We start from the raw sequence: 20,015 nt of genomic DNA on the forward strand, positions 1-20,015 counted from the left end.
CTTATTCCAGAAAAACATCTGCTGCTTCTTTATTGACTATGCTAAAGTGACTCTGTGGATTGCAACAAACTGTGGAAAATTCTTCAAGAGATGGGAATACCAGTCCACCTTACCTGCCTCCTGAGAAATCTGTATGCAGGTCAGAAAGCAGCAGTTACAGCCAGATGGAACAACAGTTTGTTCGAAACAGAGAAAGGAGTATGTCAAGGATTTATATTGTCACCTTGCTTATTTAACTTTCATGCAGAGTACATCATGTGAAATCCTGGACTGGATGAAGCACAAGCTGGAATCAAGATTGCTGGGAGAAATATCAATAACCTCAGATATGCAGATGACACCACTCTTATGGCAGAAAGTGAAGAGGAGCTAAAGAACCTCTTTAGTGAAAGAGGAGAGTGAAAAGTGAAAGAGTGAAAAGAGGAGAGTGAACGTGAAAGAGGAGAGTGAAAAAGCTGGCTTAAAACTCAACATTCAGAAAATGAAGATCATGGCATCTGGTCCCATCACTTCATGGCAAATAGATGGGAAAACAGTGGAAACAGTGACAGACTTTATTTTCTTGGGCTCCATTGATGGGCTGCACCATCACTGTAGATGGTGACTACATGAAATTAAAAGACAATTGCTCCTTGGAAGAAAAGCTATGACAAACCTAGACAGCATATTAAAAAGCAGAGACATTACTTTGCCAACAAAAGTCAGAGCTATGGTTTTTCCACTAGTCATGAGTGGATGTGAGAGTTGGACCACAAAGAAAGCTGAGCACTGAAGAATTGATGCTTTTGAACTGTGGTGTTGGAGAAGACTCTTGAGAATCCCTTGGACTGCATGAAGATCAAATCAGTCAATCCTAAAGGAAATCAGTCCTGAATATTCATTGGAAGGACTGATGCTAAAGGCCACCTGATGCAAAGAACTGACTCATTTGAAAAGACCCTGATGCTGGGAAAGATTGAAGGCAGGAGGAGAAGGGGACGACAGAGGATGAGATGGTTGGTTGACATCACCTACTCAGTGGACATGAGTTTGAGCAAGCTCAGGAGTTGGTGATGAACCGGGAAGCCTGGCATGCTGCAGTCCATGGGGTCACAAAGAGTCAGACACGACTGAGTGACTGAACTGAACTGAACATGGCTTACGGAATGAAAGGATTTTCTGTATTTTGCCATCCAAACTGGGATTAACCATGATTAATATAATTTTAATAGTCACATTATGATAAATATAAATAGCAAATCAGGTTGAGACAGATTAACCATTTTATCTTTTATCTCCTTTGGATTAATTAATGGAACCTGGGACTTGGCTCCTGTTAGTCATTGATACCTTATGAGGTTGCTTAGTGATGTATTAATAGAAACACAAGAGTATTCTTGTGGAGATTTACTTAACACTCTGTGGAAACTTTTGAAAAATATATTAGAAATTTAGTTTAAATGTTTAACATTGATCATTATTTATCTATATATTATTTTCTCATTCCTTCTGTTCACAGACTTTGTAGAAATAAGGGCAGTAAAAATTAGTATTTAAGGTGATAATTTAGCATTCAAAAAAATGTGTAATAACAGTAGAACACAAGAAAGTCTCAAACACAGTAAGCCAGCTGTTGTTTCCCATCACAGTCCCTTTCAACAAGTCATGTTAACCTCTTCTTCCACCATTATTTTTCTAAAATGATACGTGTGTTTAGTACTACCATTTTTCACACCTTTTTCCTTGATTATTCTCTGTGGTGCAGAAGATCAGTAAACTAACTCAAAGAGAATTGTGGAACAAAGGGGAATAAGTAATAATTTACCAATTGAAATAATTATTTTATGAGATTTTAGAGTTAACTTACGCAGTAACTGGAATTTCGTGTTAACTTGAACAGAATGGTAGTGGGAAATGCAGCCCATTGCTTGGGGCTATGCACGTGTAGTGCTGTGTGGGCGTATCGTGTTACACGTATGGATTGGGGTTTAGGTTGCTTTTGAAGATGCCCTGTGGAGGAGCAACAGGGAGAGGAGACATAGGAGAATAGGAAGTAGTAAATAAAAATCTAAGTATATTTATGTGTGTGTTAAGTGAGTAAGTAAATACATAGACATGCAGACAACCTGCTGTTCCTGTAGCATAAATTACCCAGAGGAAAGGTCAGCCAGTGCGCATCAGTTACCGTTTCTCCACATCCTTACTGACAGCAGCTTTCTGTTTCCTTTGATAGTAGCCATCTGGATGGGTGTGAAACGGTGTCTCACTGTGGTTTTTATTTTCATTTTCCTAGTGATTAGTGATACTGATCATTGTTTTCACGTGCTCATTAGCTATTCCTGTATCTTTTTTGGAAAATTGTCTGTTGGGGTCCTTGGCCCATTTTTGACTTGGGTTTTTGGTATTGTATGGTAGATGTCATTTGTATGTTCCAGACTCTAATCTTTTATCAAATACGTGATTTGTGTATTTTCTCCCATTCTGTGGGTTGTCTTTTTCCCTCTGTTGATAGTGTCCTCTGATGCACAGAAATTCTTAATTTTGGTGAAGTCCAGTTTTAGTTGGACTGTTTTGCTGTTCCTGCCTTTACTTTTGGTGTTTTAAGAAATCACTGCCTGACCCCGTGTCATTGAAGCTTCCTCTGTATGTTTTCTTCTAAAAGCTTTATAGTTCTGGCTCTTCACATTTAGGACATTTGAGCCATTTTGAGTTAATTTTTGTACATGGTGTAACGTAAGGGTCTAGCTTCTTTCTTTTGCATGTGGATATCCGTTTTCCCAGTGCTGGTTGCTGACCAGACTGCTTTTTCCCCACTCAGTGGTTTTGGGAGGGTTTATTCCTGGGCCGTCTGTTCCATTGGTCAGTAAGTCTGTCTGATGCCAGTACAGTATATTGTTTTAATTACTGTACCTTTGCAGTAAGTTTTGAAATCAGAAGATTGGAGTCCTCCAACTTATTTTTCTTTGTCAAGATTGTTTTGAGTCCCTTAAGATTCCAAATGAATTTTAGGGTAGATTTGCATGCATGCATGCTCAGTCGTGTCCGACTCTTTGGGACCCCCCTGGACTGTAGCCCGCCACGCTCCTCTGTCCATGGGGATTCTCCTGGCAAGAACACTGGAGTGGGTTGCCATTTCCTTCTCCAGGGGATCTTCCCGACCCAGGGATCAAACCCATTTCTGCATCAACAGGCAGATTCTTGACCATTGCACCACCTGGGCAGTCCCAGCATAGGTTTAATTCGGGCCTTTAATATTTTTATATCTTATATAAATATTTTCACATATTAGAGTCTGTACCAAGAATATACCTTTCTTGAGGTAAAACTTACTAGTAGGAGGTATAGTTTTTTTCTCCATACGTATGTTTAAAACTTATGGAAAGTACTTATGAACTTATGGAAGATACTTAGTTAAGTTCTTGCCTAAATTGAGTACATCTAAAATGATAGAAGATAAAACTTATCTGGGTACATTTCCAGCATATATTTACCATACAAATACTATATGTAATAATATAACATAGATATTTCAAATGTGTTTTTTATATGGACAGAGAATATAAGTTATTTGATGAGAGTCACACAGTGTCGGAAGTAAGATCAGAACCTGGAGAGTGTGACCACTGTTTTTACCTAAATACTACCACCATCTGGACTGCCTCTGGGCTGTTGAGACAATTAATGAGCCGTTGGATATAGGTGCTCAGGAAAAAGTCACCACTGCTGTTTTTACTATCATCTCATTCTCAAGCACCACCATCTTCATACCTGGGTGCAAAGTATTCTTTCTTCCACTGGCCAGTAGGGCTTGTTATTTATTAACCATATTGCTGTCATTAGCACTGCAAATTGCTTACTATTTGCTTCTGGAGTTGATATCGTAGGAAAGTCTCTCATAATTTGTTTAGATCCTGAATCTAGTAGGTAGAAAATGAAAGCTAGGTAGTGTTTTAGTTTTTCATGGTAACTTATGTGTGTGACTAACTAAACTAAAACAACTCTCAAGGTTTTTTCCCATCTAAGTGTTTATCAACTTTTTGACCCTATGAAATTCACACTAGAACTTAGTTTCTTTTTAACTTAAAAAAAAAAAAAGTATTCTTCTTAGTAGGTAGTACAGTTGAACACATTTCCTAGCTTTGAAAATATGGCAGCTAAATCATAAATGACAACTTTGGAAACTTTCCACTTCTAATCATTTTAAAGGGAATAATCATAAATGCAACAGTTTTGAATGGCAGTAGTTTCAAAACTGTTTGGCTTCATTTAGCATTTCTCTTTGCTATTTATCTTCAATTTTTTATTTGGCAAAGATACTATTTATACTATAGACAGCATAACTTCCTATGCTTCAAAAGTGTCAAAAATTTTCTAGTAATGGATCCTGCATTCACTGGTGTGCTTCTTTGAAGATGATGCGCAAAGGTCTAGATAAAACAATGACCTTAATTCTATCACACTCCAGAGGACAATTTTCAGCCTGAAAATCAACATCTCTTCTACCATCTCTGAGTTATTTAAACAAACAAATGTCTAAAATTTTTGTGTAAGTTAATTATTAGGTTTTAAAATGTGATAGAACTTCTAAAAACTTCTGTTGAATGATCTTGTTTTATAAAAGAAGAATCCAAGGTTCTAGAATGATGAAAGGATAAGCCCAAGCTCTTTGGGGAATTGACTAACTTGCCCAAGGCCATCTCATAAGGAAGATGAGAACAGGCTGCTATCTTAAGTGTTCTTTTAACTTAAAATTTTTATTATCACAGAGTTAAGATCACAGATGGTTTTCCATATGAGCCATTTTAAGAATGGAAAAGTGGAGTTTTTTTCCTTCTACATTTGAACTTGGCTAAATATTTCAATTCCAGATGTTTTTATGTTTGTGGGAATATTCTACTAGAAATGTCCATTTGGACCAGTTGACATTTAGGTGACTCTAATACTTGGGGCGGTTGGTGTGCTTTTGTGTCCCCAGGTGTGGCTCTGTTGCCGTTTGTGGACGAGCGGAGACTGCGTGCTGCCCTGGAAGAGGTGTACCCAGACCTCACCCCTGAAGAGAGTAAGGCCAGGCCCATCGGGCAGCACAGTCTGTGTGACACAGGCTGCACGTTTGCTTATAGAATTAGACTTTTTTTTTTTTTTTCATTTGTCAGATTTTTCATAAAAGAGGCATAAATCATTGGTTTTACTTCTTTGTAACAAAAATGAGTTTCTTAAAATTAATACTATCTGTACATTGAGTAGTAATTAAATAGTAAATTAAATTGAAAGCTTTTAAGTTATAAGTGTTTGATTTCCTCCATCTCCCTTCTTCCCTTCATCTTCACCCACCCCCCAGATTATAATAATTTTGCCTGAAGGTTAAGATGAGCTGCAAGCATTTACTCTCAGATTGTTAACTTGAAATGTTATCTTTCGCAACAAGTGGGATTTTTGTCATTATACTGATAGTTAAAATATTAGGAAATTGCAAGGTTGGGTTCAGTTGGAAAATTTAATGCCAGTGTAACAAACCTATAGAAATAATTTCTCTGTCAGCCATCCTTAGGATAATTTTCCTTCTCAGATGATTAAATTTGTATTTCCTTGGGGAATGTTTATATCTTATAAGAAATTGAGTTCAACTTAATAAAATCTTGCAATTCTTTGTGCAGGTATCTTTTAGTGACTTTTTTCCTAATAGTCATTGATTTGTTTTTTTGAGACTAAAAGCTTTTTTTGATAATCATTGATTTTTGAAACCTTATTGTCAAAGTTTTTTTTTCTTCTTCTGCAAAGACACATCACCTAAATTTAGGCCTCTTCTTGTTATTTTTTCACAAACTCTATAATTTTTTAAAAAAGCATTCATTTATTTATTTGGCTACATGGGGTCTTGGTTGCATTATGCAGGATCTTTTGCTAGAGCGCTTGGGCCCTCTAGTTGTATCGCTCAGGCTTAGTTCCCTTGCGGCCTATGGGGATGCTAGTTTCCCAACCAGGGATCGAACCCACATCCCCTGCACTGGCAATTGGATTCTTAACCACTGGTCCACCAGGGAAGTCCCCATAATAAAGCTTTAAAAATTTAGATGCATCTTCTAATTTTGGTCTCATAATGAAAATTGCTCTTGTGGATATTACTTTGATCTTGTCCTGCCTTCCCCCCCAGCCAGAAGAAACAGTCTTGGAGGTGACGTCTTATTTGTTGGGAAACATCACCCACTGCACGACTTCATTTTAGAGCTGTACAAGACAGGTTCCACAGAGGTATGGTTTCTTTTCCCTCATGATGTGTTTCTTGACAGTGTGTTCATTTGATTATTTAATCAGGAATGCATTTTTACAATTTTAGCCAAATATAAACCCAATTTACCATTTGGAGCATTTTTAAGTGTGTAATTTTGTGGCATTAAGACCATTTATAAAGCTGTGCACTTTCCTGATCAGAAACTCTATACCCGCCGGACAGCATTAAACACTCCTCCCCATCCTTCCCTGCCCCCAGCCTTTCACAACCTCTCTGCTACTTGCTGATTTTATGGAGTCGCCTAATTTTGACACCTCCCCTAGATCACATCATGCAGTATTTATCCACCTGTGTCTGGCTCACTTCATTTAGCAGAATTTTCAAGGTTCAGCCATTTTATGTCAGTGTTTCTTTTCTTTTATGGCTGAATAATACTTCATTTGTGTATACACTACATTTCATTAGTCCACTCGCCTGTTGATGGGAACTTGCGTAGTTTCTACCTTTGGGGGATGTTAAGAATGGTAGTCCTGTGACCACTGGTGAACAAACATGTTTGAGTCCCTGCTTTCCATTCTTTCACCTGTATAATCAGGACTGGGTTTTTTTTTCCCCCCACAGTCAGTGGATGTACCACCTGAACTATGTCATGGGATCCAAGGGAAGTTTTCTTTGGATGAGGAAGCTGTCCTTCCAGATCAGTAAGCATCATTGTGTTTAATTGAGGGGTTGGGAGGATGTTTAGTTAGCATTTCTACTTTGTTGCCTAAATGTTTCATATTCTAGAAATAATAAGAAAGTAGTGAGAAAACAAAACAACATAAAAGCCTTGGACTTGGGGTCAGAACCCAGCTCTTGAGGTGATCCACACAAGGTCAAAATTACTTTCATAATCTTATTAAAGTGTCAGGATGTTGTGTATCTTGTTGTGTACCTGTCTTTCAACTGTTTGGTGTTCCTTATGAAATACCTGTTCTATTTTTCTATTCAGTTATCTGTTCCTCCACTGCCCCCTTTTTGGTTTATAGAATATAAAGAATTCTTGTATCAGAATTTTTTTTACAAATTCTGATATAAGCCCGTTGTTCATAATTATTTTCTATTAGTGAAATTATAAACAGGGCCCTTTTTAAAAGTTACCTATGATTATATTGTTTTTATTGGTTTAGTGATTTCTCTCTCTCAAAGCATAAGAAACGTAGCAACATTTTGTTTCCACTTTTCCCAGAGGTTACAACTTACAAACAGATGGTTCTTCTGTTTCTTTTTAGAGTAGTATGTTCTCCTATTCCCATGTTAAAGGATCTGACACACAATGCTGCCATCAGGTAAGTTTCCCCAAATTCCTGACATTTGCCCAGAATACAGCTCTGAACTTGCAAATAAATTTAAGAAGACCTGTGATTCACAGGGAAATGGTGGCTATTATTCCAGCAAGTCTTTGATATTTGGAGAGTCCCTGTGTTGCAGACCTCCAAGTAGAGCCTCTTGACTTTAAATTATGTATATTGTTAAGGTTACTGACTTAACAAGCTTACTTCTCTGCTTTCTGGTTTCCCCTAACAACCTCTAATTCTTCCTGGATTAGAGAGGTGGGAGGTGGAAAGTAGGAGTTTCCAAGAGTTGTGTGCTGTGTAGGTTCAAACAGACCTCTGCACCCTGGAGGCCCACATGGCTTCACTGTATTGTAACATAATATAAATTGTATTTATATTCGTGGCCCTGTAGAGTTCAAAAACAGAGCTGTTAATATATTTTAGTTAAGATGAGATAGAATGAATTATAGTGGAATATTTTTTTTATCTATAATTACAAACTTTTAAAGGGCTAATTTCTGCTACGTGGAAAACTCATACTTCATTTCCTCAATGGTGACAGCATTTTCTGCCAAGTATGTAAAATATAATATGGCTCTTTAGAATGAGAATCAGCAAACTTTCTATGCATCTGTGTAACTATTGTATGAATTCCTGATCTTGATGGCAAGGTTTATGTTGTTGTTTCCCTCACTCTTTAGATGAGAACAGGGCAAATGTTTAAGTAATTCAAGAATTTTGTAAAAGCTATTCCTGAATACTACTTTCCAACATGTTATTATTTCTCTCACTCTCAGGGACTATTTTGGATTTTATTTAGATTTCTCATTGTGAAGTTTAAGCATGTTTATTTTCCTATCTTTAATGGATTTAGATAGCAGCTGCCATTCTAGGAAGGCTTTCACTTACAGACACCCTTTGTGAATTTGAAAAATCTTACTAGATTAATTGCCTTCATCTCTCACCACCCCCGTTCTTAAATTTCCGGTGGATCATTTTTTTAATTAATTTGTATTAGCATATAGTTGCTTTACCCTTTATCTTTACCACAGTTTTTGTTTATCTTGGCGTATAATCTGTCCTGGCTCTTTGTCTTTGGGCTCTTTTGTTAAAGGTGGGATTCAGAACCATAAGCCAGGTTCCTGTGTCCGCCACAGTCTGATTCCGGCAGAGCCAGTGTGGACTCTTGTGTTTAACCCCTGGGGCCCTGGCTTGCAGCAGACCTTCAGGCCGGTTATACCACCAGTCCGCTCCGGATTGGTACATTTGCTGTGCTTCTCAGTATCTCAGTGTGTGTTCAAGGGTCTTCCTTCGCAGCCCCCTAGAAATAGTAAGTTCTACTTAACTTTCTAATTAGGACAGAGACTTGCACAAGGAAGAGTTCCAGAGTTAACAAATCCTGGAGTTTTTGTTTGTATGATTATGATGGTGATCGTGATTTCTGAGCCTGAAATGGCCTTTGGTGTTATTTGGTATCCATTGTTTTCACAAGATTATTAAATTTATAAAAGAAATCTCAAATCCAGCTGTATGTTGAATAAATAATAATAAATAAATAAATAATAAAATTGAGTTGATTTCCTGGAGATGCCTGAAAGGCCAAAGGTAACTCTTTTCTTACGAGGTCATTTTCAGTCTTTTCTCTGAGGGGTCATGCTGAGACTGATGCAGTTTACTTTAGCTTTTTGGATGTTTGTTTCAGGGCTTCTGTATCCCAGTGTTGTTCTTGCTTTACAAACAAAAAATCTGAACATGCAACCTCCAGTGCCCCCTGCCAATTACTCCTGTCTCTGTTGACTCCTAGCATTTCCCTCCTTCTCTGTTTGTGTGCATCTGGTGTTGGATTCCATGTTTGAGAAGTTGTCTCCTTGAGTCCACTTTAGTGGACTTTCCCTCACCTCGTGTTCCCATCACATTAGGTCTTACCTGTGTTGTTGAGGAAATATATTTTAGAAGTTATTGAAGTGTCTTAAATTGATGGAAGGACTCTTAGAGAATACAATCAACTGTGACCTAGGAATTTTTTTTTTTTCAATTCTGATCCCATAAATCTTTCCACATAGTAGTAGTTTAACTGTGAGTAGAACTGAGCCATCTCCCTGAATGTCTCTCGTCCTTCTCTTCTTCCACCATTGTAACTTGCTTTTTATAGTTTTGCTGACTTTACAGATATAAAACCTCTGTTTGATTCTCAGTTTTCTTCCCATCTGGAGGAGCAGGTGACACCCTCCGTGTCACCCGGACTCCGTGTCCACACTGGCCGCTGTGTCCTGCACCCACACACACCTCCTTGCCCATCTCTCCATCTTTCCCTCACCTCCTGTTGCCCCCTTGCCCAGACTTAGGAACTTCAGCTTCTCATGGCACGTGACTCCGTGTACTGATACCACTGCTCTGGAACCGTCTTTCTTTCCACTTATTTCTCTTATCTGGCTTTTCCCAGTGAGCCTGTATGTATTCTCGTCTCCTGAATTACTGTAGGGCTCTCCCAGCTGATTTTTTTTTTTTTGAAATCCCACCTACCTTCCCACTGAATCTTCTCTCGTCTTTCTTAACCACTGCCACTCCTCGGAGACCTCTGGTTCCTGCCATAGTTTGGTAGAGCCGTGCTCTGTATCTGGGTCCCCACAGCTCCGCAGGGACGCCTCCTCCTTGCTCTCCAGGCTGGTCCCTCTGTGAAGACCCTCTCCCTCACATACGTGTGCATTTAGCCCACACTCACAAGGTCCCATGTGGAAGGCAAGTGACAGGCTTTGATGAGCATCTTTCTTGTGCCTGCTGTGGCCTTTTCCACTTTCTTCCTTACTATACTGTTAAACTTTTCCAGTCTATCTCCCCTATTAGAAGAGGAGGCAGGCCCCATGGTTGGGCACTGTTTGTGCCTCTGCTCCCACCATGAGACCATGTACACAGTAGGCATGCTGAAAATTTGTTTGGTAAACTGCCAAAAAGGCCTGCTGACCCCAAGAGAACTGCTCTGAGATACTTTAGTTGCAGGCCATGCTTTATTACCAGTTTCCTCTGTTGGCTTTGTGTCTAGAAAGCCCCAACAAATCCACGTACCTACCTACCACCTTGTCTCTCACCTTCTGAAACCTTTCACACTGCCTGTTGTGCCTGGCCCTGCCCTGAGCCGCCTGGAGTAGAGAACATCTGAGATAAAAACAGTCATGGTGAAGAGTGAGTTTCTAAGAGGAACAGATTGAGTCAATGAAGTGCTGTTCAGCTGTTCTTGAGCTTATAGCATCTTTATTATAAATGGAACCATTTTTATGTACTTAAAATATACAGTTAACAAAAATCTCTCTATAACAGATGGGCCCTAATTATTTTAAGTGGCATTATTTGAAGAGAATAAAGTTAGCTATCTAAAATGTCAGCCAGTTCAATAAAACCCTTTCTCACTGATTGCAACTGTAATCTGTAAACTTCAGAGGATCTTTGGAGAATATGAAAAAGCACAGAGAAGGAAAGGAAATGGTTGCGTGTACAAATAACCTTCTGGTGAACGTGTGTCTAGTCTGTTGCCTGTATTTCCATCTTGTCATTAAGTATTTTGTTACTACATTTTCAGAAATAAACCACTTCTGTTTATTTATTATAAAAAAAAATGGAAAATTTATTTTTGGCTGCCCTGGGTCTTCCTTGCTGCATGTGGGCTTTCTCTAGTTGTGCTGAGAGCGGCTGCTCTCTGGTTTCGCTGCACAGGCATCTCACTGAGGAGGCTTCTCTTGCTGCAGAACACAGGCCTTAGGAAGTGTGGGCTCAGCAGGTGTGCACAGGCTTGGTTGCCTCTGGCATGTGGGGTCTTCTGGACCAGGGATGGAACCCACGTCCCCAGCACTGGCAGACGGATTCTTAACCGCTGGACCACCAGGGAAGTCTCCGAGGATACCATTTTTAGAAAGAACCATAGTTTCTTTAACCAGTCCACTATTTGCCTATACACTTAGGTTTTACAGTTTTTCAGTATTATGAATCCTGATATTATGAGCATCCTTAGATATAAACTAGGTGCATATCCAGAGTCCTAGAAGAGACATTGCTGTGTCAGAAGGAAGACTTGTGTGCTTTGGGTGAGACCCCCCCCCCCCCCCCGCCCCCGCGCGCGCACACACACACACACACACATACACTCAAAAAGGCAGTTTGGCCCAGCTTGTTAAAAGTCTGAGTCTGAATATACAGCCATCACATCATTTCAAGCTGTGACTGTTTACATTCTCACAGAAACACATTAGTCGAGCAGGATATGGGACTTCCAATAGGGAGGCTTTGTGTTTTTTCCCCTGTGGATTATCTGTTCATTGTTTTTGATTTTGCAAATGTTTCTACTGTTTCTTGCAACAAGCGCTGATCTTCTTGAAGATGTTCGAGGGAGGGTCTTTGCCATGGACTGAACAAAATGAAAGGTGGTTTTTATTTTTGTTGTTGCAAACCTCTTGTACCGGTGTCTGGTATCATACTGGAATTTCTCAAGAGTTGGGCTGGCAGTGTCTGTTCTTTCTCTGCGATCACCTACAATTAGGTGGAGCATGACTTTGCACATAAAGTTACACGAGGCCATCCTGGGGATTAGTGGCAGTTTGGTGAGAAAGATGTACAGCCATTTGGCAGTTTGGCAGAATCTGCGGACTAAGATAATTTTGGGAGAAGACTTTTGAATTGTAGTCATTCTGTTTAAAGATCCACAGCATCTAGTTCCCTGGTGGTATAGTGGTTAGGATTCCAGGCTTTCACTGCCATGGCTGCAGTTCGGTCCCTGGCTGGGGAACGGAGATCTGCAAGCCATGCAGAACAGCCAAAAAAAGAAAAAAAACCTTAAAAATAAAATGAAGGTCACAAGTACCTGAATTTACAGGTAGAAGTCAAGCAGACTAATCCAGTGAAATCACTAAATTGTTTCTTGTTCTCTTCTAGTATCAATTTTAAAGACCCACAGTTTGCTGAAGATTACATTTTTAAAGCTGTCATGCTTCCGGGAGCAAGGTAACAACTGAACAAATTAGAAAATATAAACTTTTCAAGTTTATTTTGTGTAAGTGAAGTCCACCCCTGTAACTAAATACTGTATTTTCAAATGGTTAGAAAACCTGCACCGGTCCTAAAACCTAGCGACTGGGAAAAATCCAGCAACGGACGGCAGTGGAAACCCCAGCTCGGCTTCAACCGGGACCGGCGGCCTGTCCACCTGGATCCCGCGGCCTTCAGGGCTTTGGGGTGAGTGGTAGGTTTTTCTGTGTATTTTGGTTGTTCAGAATCTTCCATGGAGCATTAAGTCAGCACTTACACCACAGATGTTCGAGATTATTAAATACAACTATTCTGCAGCTGTTTTAATGACTTTGATTCTTTTCTGCTTTCCTTCTTTTTTAAAATTCAATTCTGTGTCTCTGGTTTATCTATTGCTTTGTGTTGCCTGAGAATTCCATTATTTTCTCTCAAGAGATTTTGCTGTCTCTGACCGTTATTTCAAAAGAATGAAACATGCTGTTTACCCTCAAGAGAGTTGTGACTGAGTTAATCTCTGGGTGTCACAGTCCCTCTACGAGGAGCTGCCAGCCCCTGGGCTCGTGCCTGTGTGTTGAGGCCTCCGTGATGCCTGAATGTGTCTCCTGGCCTGTTAGTAAGGTCAAGCCTCTCAAAGTGTCTGCTGGCCTTTTGTATCTCCTCTGCTGTGAATTTTGCTTTTTATCCTTCGCCTTCATTAGCTTCAAATTTTCTTTTTTCCTGACTGTAAAAGAGGGAGCTTTGAAGCAGAAAGACATAAAGCTGGGATAAAAAGAGTAAAGTACTAGGGCATGTATTAATGAGTTATCATCTGTGAATTGATATTGGTAACTCATAAATAAATATTTCCAATTCATATGAAAGCTTTAAGATTCAAAATGGGCTTTAGGCAGTAGGTTACCATTAGTAGCATGCACTTTATGCAGTGACTAGTAAGGGCCAGTGGCATCATGGGCTTTGAGTCCTGAGTGTCTGGATCAGACACCTTGTCTACCACTGGATATTTTTTGTTAAAGTTACAGAACCTCCTCTGCCTCCGTTTCCTGTGTGTGAAATGGAACTTCAGCCTCGTGAAGTTGTGGGGATTAACTTCTTGGGATAGTTTCTAAGCCACTGTGTAAATGTGAGGTTTTCGGCAGGTTGCTTGGAAGTCTTCATTTAATAGTTAAAAAAAAAAAGCAAATCTAAAATACTCTCTAGATTTCTTTTTTGCATTATTTCAGCCACTTTGGAAAGCAACATAGAAGTATCTCTTAAGTAGAGTGTTAAGGTCTGAGGATCCTCTGAACTTTTGATCCAGATTCCTACTTCTTGGAATTTATCCTGAGAAAATAGAGGAGCCTAGTTATACAACCATATCTCTAGGCATTGCTGTCTATACTACTAGTACTAACTAGTACTAAATGAGTGGACAGGTCTAGTAAAGTATGAGACACTAATATGTAAGTATTCTGTAATACTTAATACACATTACCCTTGGGAAGACTATGAAAAGTTATAGGGAAATGTTTGATGCAATAAACTGAAAATAGTAAAATATAGAGTAGTATTATATACAGGTGAACCCTGAACAACTGTGGGATTAGGGACATTCACCCACTGAAAATCTGCAGCCGTGGATTGTGCAGGACTCCAGTATTTACTGTTGAAAACACTGCAGGTATAAGTGGACCTGTGCTGTTCAAGGGTCAACTGTATAGTGATAGCAACAGCATAGGTCTTCAAGGGCAAAACTCAATATAATGCAGAAAAAGAGAAATAGACTGAAATGATTTTTTTTTAATAAAGTACTAAATATTTACATGATTATCAGGAAGCTCTGGTGTGACAAATGAACATTTGCTGTCTCCATTATCAGGTAACATTTTGAACTTTGTTCATTTTAATTTAAACTTCGCATTGTCTTGGTCAGATCTAGTAGTGACAAGATGGCTACCGGCATTTGTTTATCATAATAGTGATGGGTATGTCTTTGTCTAACTTTTTTTTTGGCTGGGGGGGTTCCTTTCATAGCCACGTTATGCCGAGAGGCTCCTCCGGAACGGGTGTCTACAGCAATGCTGCACCGCCGCCCACAGCTTTCCAGGGGAACATGTACCGGCCACTTTTGCGAGGACAAGCCCAGATTCCAAAGCTCATGTCAAGTATGTTTTCAGTAATGGGTTCTACCTACTAGCTTAAATACTGTGACAAAGGGTGGTCTCTGATCTGCATTGCTAAAAGGGTGGACCTAACAGCGTAATTGCATTCATTTTAATTCATATGTCCATTTAATGTTACATTTGCGCTCTGTGGCTGTGCTCATTTTCTAGAAAATACAGGTTATGTACCAAGTTCTCAAAGCCAGTTTTCTTCATGAAGCCTTTGCATCTTCATTCCTGGTTGTCTGCTTGCTTCCAACCAGTCAGCCCCCCCGGGTGGTGGGGGAAGAGGCAATGTGGCAAGATGCTGACATTTAAGTCCAAGTGTCATATCATTTAAGTTTTCTTCTGAATGTTTCAGAGAGTTCATAAAAATTAAATTTAGAAAAAGCAGGAGGGGCTACTCTATTGCAGAGAACCCTTAGAACTCTGTTAAAATCAACTACACCTGTCAAAGAAAGACCCAGATTAAAGCGATGATTGTTGGGAAATATTTATGCCATGTATTTAGTATTAGTTCATGCTGATTTACTCACGAAAGCATTTTTAACCTGAAGCTCTAAGAAAGGAGTTCTGACAGTCTCCTGCTCTCAGGCTTCTGTTTTCACTGTGTTCTGTCTGTCTGTCTGTCTCTCTGCGCGTCTTAATGATAGTAAATGGAGCGTTGTTGCCTCCATCGTAAAGTCTGTGGACTTGAGTGGTTCTGTTCTGTTCAGTGAAGCACAGGGGGCATGGAGTTTAATAGGCTGTGGCGAGCTGCTTGGTACAGTAGTTTCTTTAGCTACTTCCCCCCAAAACTGAGCAAATAGTGTTTCTTGGTATTTCCATTTATATCTGTGTGTGGAGTATGTATCAGGATGGACCACATACAACTGAAGCATCTAACCACTTTGAAAGAGCTGTCTGTGCCCCGAGAGCTCACCCTGGGTGAGGGCACCTCCGGCAGGCAGTTAAAGCCTGCTCTTCACTTACACAGTCCTCGTCAGTGCCTTTCTCCTGTGGCTCTTTTCTGTTTGTGCTGGTATCATGGCTTCCCAAGAGGAGAACGAAATGAGATGCAGATACTAGACCCAGGTGTAATCCATCTATCTCTGTGTCTTGGTTTAGTCAGTCATTCTCAAGACCACGGTTGTGGGGAATTTCAGAGGTTACTGTGTCGAGTAGATCTCTGAGGTTTGAGAAGACAAGTTTGAGTAGCACAGGTGAAAGCAAGCATGGGCTCCGTGTTAAGCAGCTTCCTCCCATCATCAGTCAGTGCATTCCGGGTTTGATGTGCTTGATGTATTTTTTTCAAATATACATCAAAGTGAATACAACCACAAAGATAACAAGCTTTTTCATGGACCTCCAGAAAACCATCTTCTATATCACCTGTGATATGCAACACACTTGGGAAGTATTAGCCAGATTAGTAGTTCTTATCAGGGCATCACAGACGCAAATGAGAATCTATATAAGTGGGCCTGGTTCAGTTCCTGGTTAGGGAACTAGATCTTATATATTGCAACTAAACATCCCACATACCCCAACTAAGATGGAAGATCCCACGTGCTGCAGCTAAGACCTGGTGCAGCCAAAATAAGATAAATAAAATTTTTAAAATAAAAATTAAAAATAGGAAATAGGCTTTGTAGAGTAGGGATTCACTCTGAGTAAGAAACACGTGGCCCTCCCTGTCTGGTGACTTGTAAACATCATTTTCCAGTTGCTTGCTTGTGTATATATATATATAAAGAGTTGACTTTTGAATATTGACTGACAGTGTCACTAAAATTCATTTACTCTGAAGTCTTGTCTGTATGTTCTTTTGGATTTTGCCCTTTTCATTCATGTCATTTGTGAGTAGTGACAGTTTTATATATTCGTTTTCTGATCTTAATGCCTTTGGTCTTTTTTGCTTTTTTGTACTACCTAGGATCTCTAGTGTGATTGAACGTAAGTGGTGATGCTGGGCATCTTTGTTTCATTGCCAGTCTTCAGGGGAAGACTTGTAATATTTCACCATTAAATATGATATTGCTGCTGCTGCTGCTGCTAAGTCGCTTCAGTCGTGTCTGACTGTGCGACCCCATAGACGGCAGCCCACCAGGCTTCCCCATCCCTGGGATTCTCCAGGCAAGAACAAGATAGCCTTTGTTAGGTCGCAGGAGTTTCCTTATATTCCTTGTTTCTAGTGGGTATTGGATTTTATCAACTGCTTTTCCTCCATTTCTTGAGGTAGTAATGTTTGTTTCTTTGTTTTTTTTCCTCCTTCTGTTACATGGTGAATGACACAGACTGATTTTTGACTGTTACACTAACCTGGCCTTACTGGAGCAAGCCTAATGTTGATTTATCCATTTTTTTGTGTGTATTAGCATTTTGTAGGATATTGATTCATGTCTGTGATTTGAGAGATGAGTTTACAGCTTCACACATTCTGGGCTCATAAAACAAGTGTTTCCTACATTTTTATTTCTGTAGTAAGGGTTACTGTGAGATTGTTGTCATGTCTTAATCCTTCGAAGAATTCAGTGGTTTGTATGAGTCTCTTTTTTTGCAAGAGTTTTTTAAAAGCTTCTTAAAGGAGAAAAGTGCACAGTTACATCTCATTTCTAGAACCACAGCTCAGTTGTGGAAAGGCTTGATGGTGGTTCTGGTTAGGGAGAGAGACGAAAGTCTGCACTTATCTGTGGTCACACTTGTACGATAAGCCCAGACAAACGCTGCCAGCTGTCAAGAAAGGAAATTCCATGTCCTGTGAAGTTTTCCCCAATACTCTTCACACACAGCTCCAAAGATTTGGCTTTTCTTTTTTTGTTGTTGTTGTTTTTTTTTTTGGCTTTTCTTCTTTCTCTTTTTTTTAAGTTTACTGTCATTAAGATTTTTATGGCATATTTATCTCATGGCCTCTTGTGACCTCTCAGTTTCTATTTATGCAGACAGACCTAATCCCTGCATATATGCCAACCAGTCTGTCCGTCATCCATCCATCCATCTGTATCTCTCTCTATATTTTGTGTCTGATTTGTATCCGATCCTTTACCTTTACATTTCCATATCTTTTTTGAATACCGTGTTTTAGGGTGGTGATACTCTTTTAAGAACAACAGTGATAAGATCTTTTTTCATTTTCTCCCCACGAGTCTGTGTTGCCAAGATGCTCACTCCCAGAGTGCATGTGTGAAGTATCCTTGTTTGCCCTCCTGTCTTAATTAGATGTGTGTATTCTAAACTTTGAAAATACTGAAAGTAGTGTGCAGATCCCCAGTCTAGCCTCCTGGAGATCCTGAACTTCTGAGTCTTTGGTTGAGGAGGCGGCTCTCCTGGTGCTTCTGACATAAAATAACACGAGACTCACCTCGGCCCACAGCGCAAGTGCATGTGGACTGTGGAGTGACATGGTGTGCTGGGGGTGGTCCTGGCTTCCCCTCCACCCCTCGATAGCCTGTGACCTCAGGCAGGCTTTGATCAGTACTCAGCATTTCTTCTTTTCTGAAATGGTACAGAGAACACCCATCTCACAAAATTCCATGGTAAATGAGTTTTTAAGTACTTGAAATAGTACCTGGCACAGAGTATGTGCTATGAAAGTACTAAGTGATAAATGATCCTCTATATATCGTTCCTCTTTATAGAATTTTGAACTTTAAGTTTTGGTTAGAAATAGTTTTAGTAAAACTGAGATCTGAACTGGTTATTCAGTCTTTGAAAATATTTGTTGTATCATAACTGTTTCTTCATGTGGTGCTGAGCTCCATCAAGGAGAGCCACTGGTCACGGGCCAGTTTCTGTCAAGTGTCTGCTGCAGGCGTCTCTGTCAGTCTTTGATTTATCTTTGATGTGTCAGGTTTTGGCTGATGGGTGATTGTCCAGGGACTGTTGGAGTCAAGTGCAGCCCTGAGTGCTCGGCATGAATAAAGCATTCGCTTCTGCAACCTGGAGAACATGGCATGTCACCTCTCTTCATTTCAGTCCATAAACTTGTCAATTATCTGCATTTGAAAAGTGATTTTTGATTAGTGGCAATCAGTAAACGTGGAATCTTTTCTGTGATTGCCACGCTGATTAGGTAAATTGTCACTTGAGGAGCTGTTGGTGAAGCCTTGGTTTCTGTGGCCGTAGAGCTCTAGAAAACGGATGTGTTTTTAAAGACCACGCGAAAAAATTAGCTCTCATTTTTTTCTCTCTTGTGCTGCTACCTTTCTGAAGTGCAATTCAGTATCTCAGAATTTTTTTTCTCCCTCTCTAATGGATCTTCTGTTAGAGCCATACAAATGAATGATAATAAGTTTGTTTTACATTCTACTTCATTACTTCTCCGCCAGGAAGTATTTCCGCCTTATGAACACTTAAGGGCCATATATATTGTTTGAGCCACATGAAGAGATTTGTTTAAAGGTAGCTTTGACGTTTGTCGATCCTCTTTAGTTTTTTTCTTTGATTGAGAGCAAGAGGTATTTTAATAGTCATTTGACCGAATTTTTAAAGTCTTATAAAATTTGCTTAGGTTTTTAACAAAAAACGATAGTTTTTGCATGTGCTGAATTTGGAAAGAACATTGTCTTGGTGGTAAGAAATAGTGAATGAGAAGCAGAGAGGAAAGCACCTGGCATACCAGAGTTGGTGGAGTAGGAACTCCGGCCGCTTTCCTGGGCGCTTATCGGGATACAGTTAGACTACTGAGAAAGGCTCTGCCTCTCCAAAGAAAACATTTGTGCACAGTGAAGTTTACATTCCAGTTCTCCTTAGAAATATTGGTGTGCTTAACAATGTGGCATATTTGGATGTAGTGAATATTCTAGAATGTTGAGGACTTTCCCTCCACTTACAGTGTTGCTGGGAGGAACACTGCTTTTTTTCCTGCCTTTACTTTTCATAAAACCTTAGGATAAACATTTCTGAAGGCTTTTCTTAATGTGAGTGTATTTTTTAATTATCTTCGTTAGATTCTCCTCGTATTGGGGGTCTATGTGGAAGCTTCTCTCAGTCCCATGGAGAGTGCATACTCTGTGATGACACCATATATAAAGAGACACCATGCAACTCGAATCGCAGAATTAAGTCTGTTAAAAAGGAGGCCTGTTTCCGGGCTGACCACAGTGATTTTGGAACATGTGAAATACAGAGTTAGACAGGGGTCCGAATGAAATTTCCTGTATTTCTTTTGATTTTTAAAATTATTATTATTAATTCATTTTTTGGTTGTACTGATTCTTCCTTGCTGTGTGGGCTTCTCACTGTGGTGGCTTCTCTTATTGCAGAGCACAGGTGAGCTTCAGTAGCTGTGGTTCCCAGGCTCTCAAGCACAGGCTTATAGTTGTGGCCCATGGGCTTAGTTGTTCCATGGTGATGTTTCTT

The 20,015-nt window shown here is 39.8% G+C and overlaps 1 protein-coding gene across 4 annotated transcripts in view; it reads left to right on the plus strand.

Annotated features, from left to right (window-relative positions):
- XRN2 (5'-3' exoribonuclease 2) overlaps positions 1–20,015 on the plus strand; it is a 61,450-nt gene that overhangs the window by 31,716 nt on the left and 9,719 nt on the right. For all 4 annotated transcript variants that reach the window (XM_043478971.1, XM_043478970.1, XM_043478973.1 and 1 more), the window contains 7 exons: positions 4,955–5,038; positions 6,131–6,228; positions 6,830–6,909; positions 7,480–7,536; positions 12,445–12,513; positions 12,613–12,744; positions 14,548–14,678. In XM_043478971.1, coding sequence (XP_043334906.1) covers positions 4,955–5,038; positions 6,131–6,228; positions 6,830–6,909; positions 7,480–7,536; positions 12,445–12,513; positions 12,613–12,744; positions 14,548–14,678 — 651 coding nt within the window. The remainder of the gene's footprint in view (positions 1–4,954; positions 5,039–6,130; positions 6,229–6,829; positions 6,910–7,479; positions 7,537–12,444; positions 12,514–12,612; positions 12,745–14,547; positions 14,679–20,015) is intronic.

This window comes from Cervus canadensis, chromosome 10, assembly GCF_019320065.1.
Source record: "Cervus canadensis isolate Bull #8, Minnesota chromosome 10, ASM1932006v1, whole genome shotgun sequence".
Lineage (NCBI taxonomy): Eukaryota > Metazoa > Chordata > Mammalia > Artiodactyla > Cervidae > Cervus > Cervus canadensis.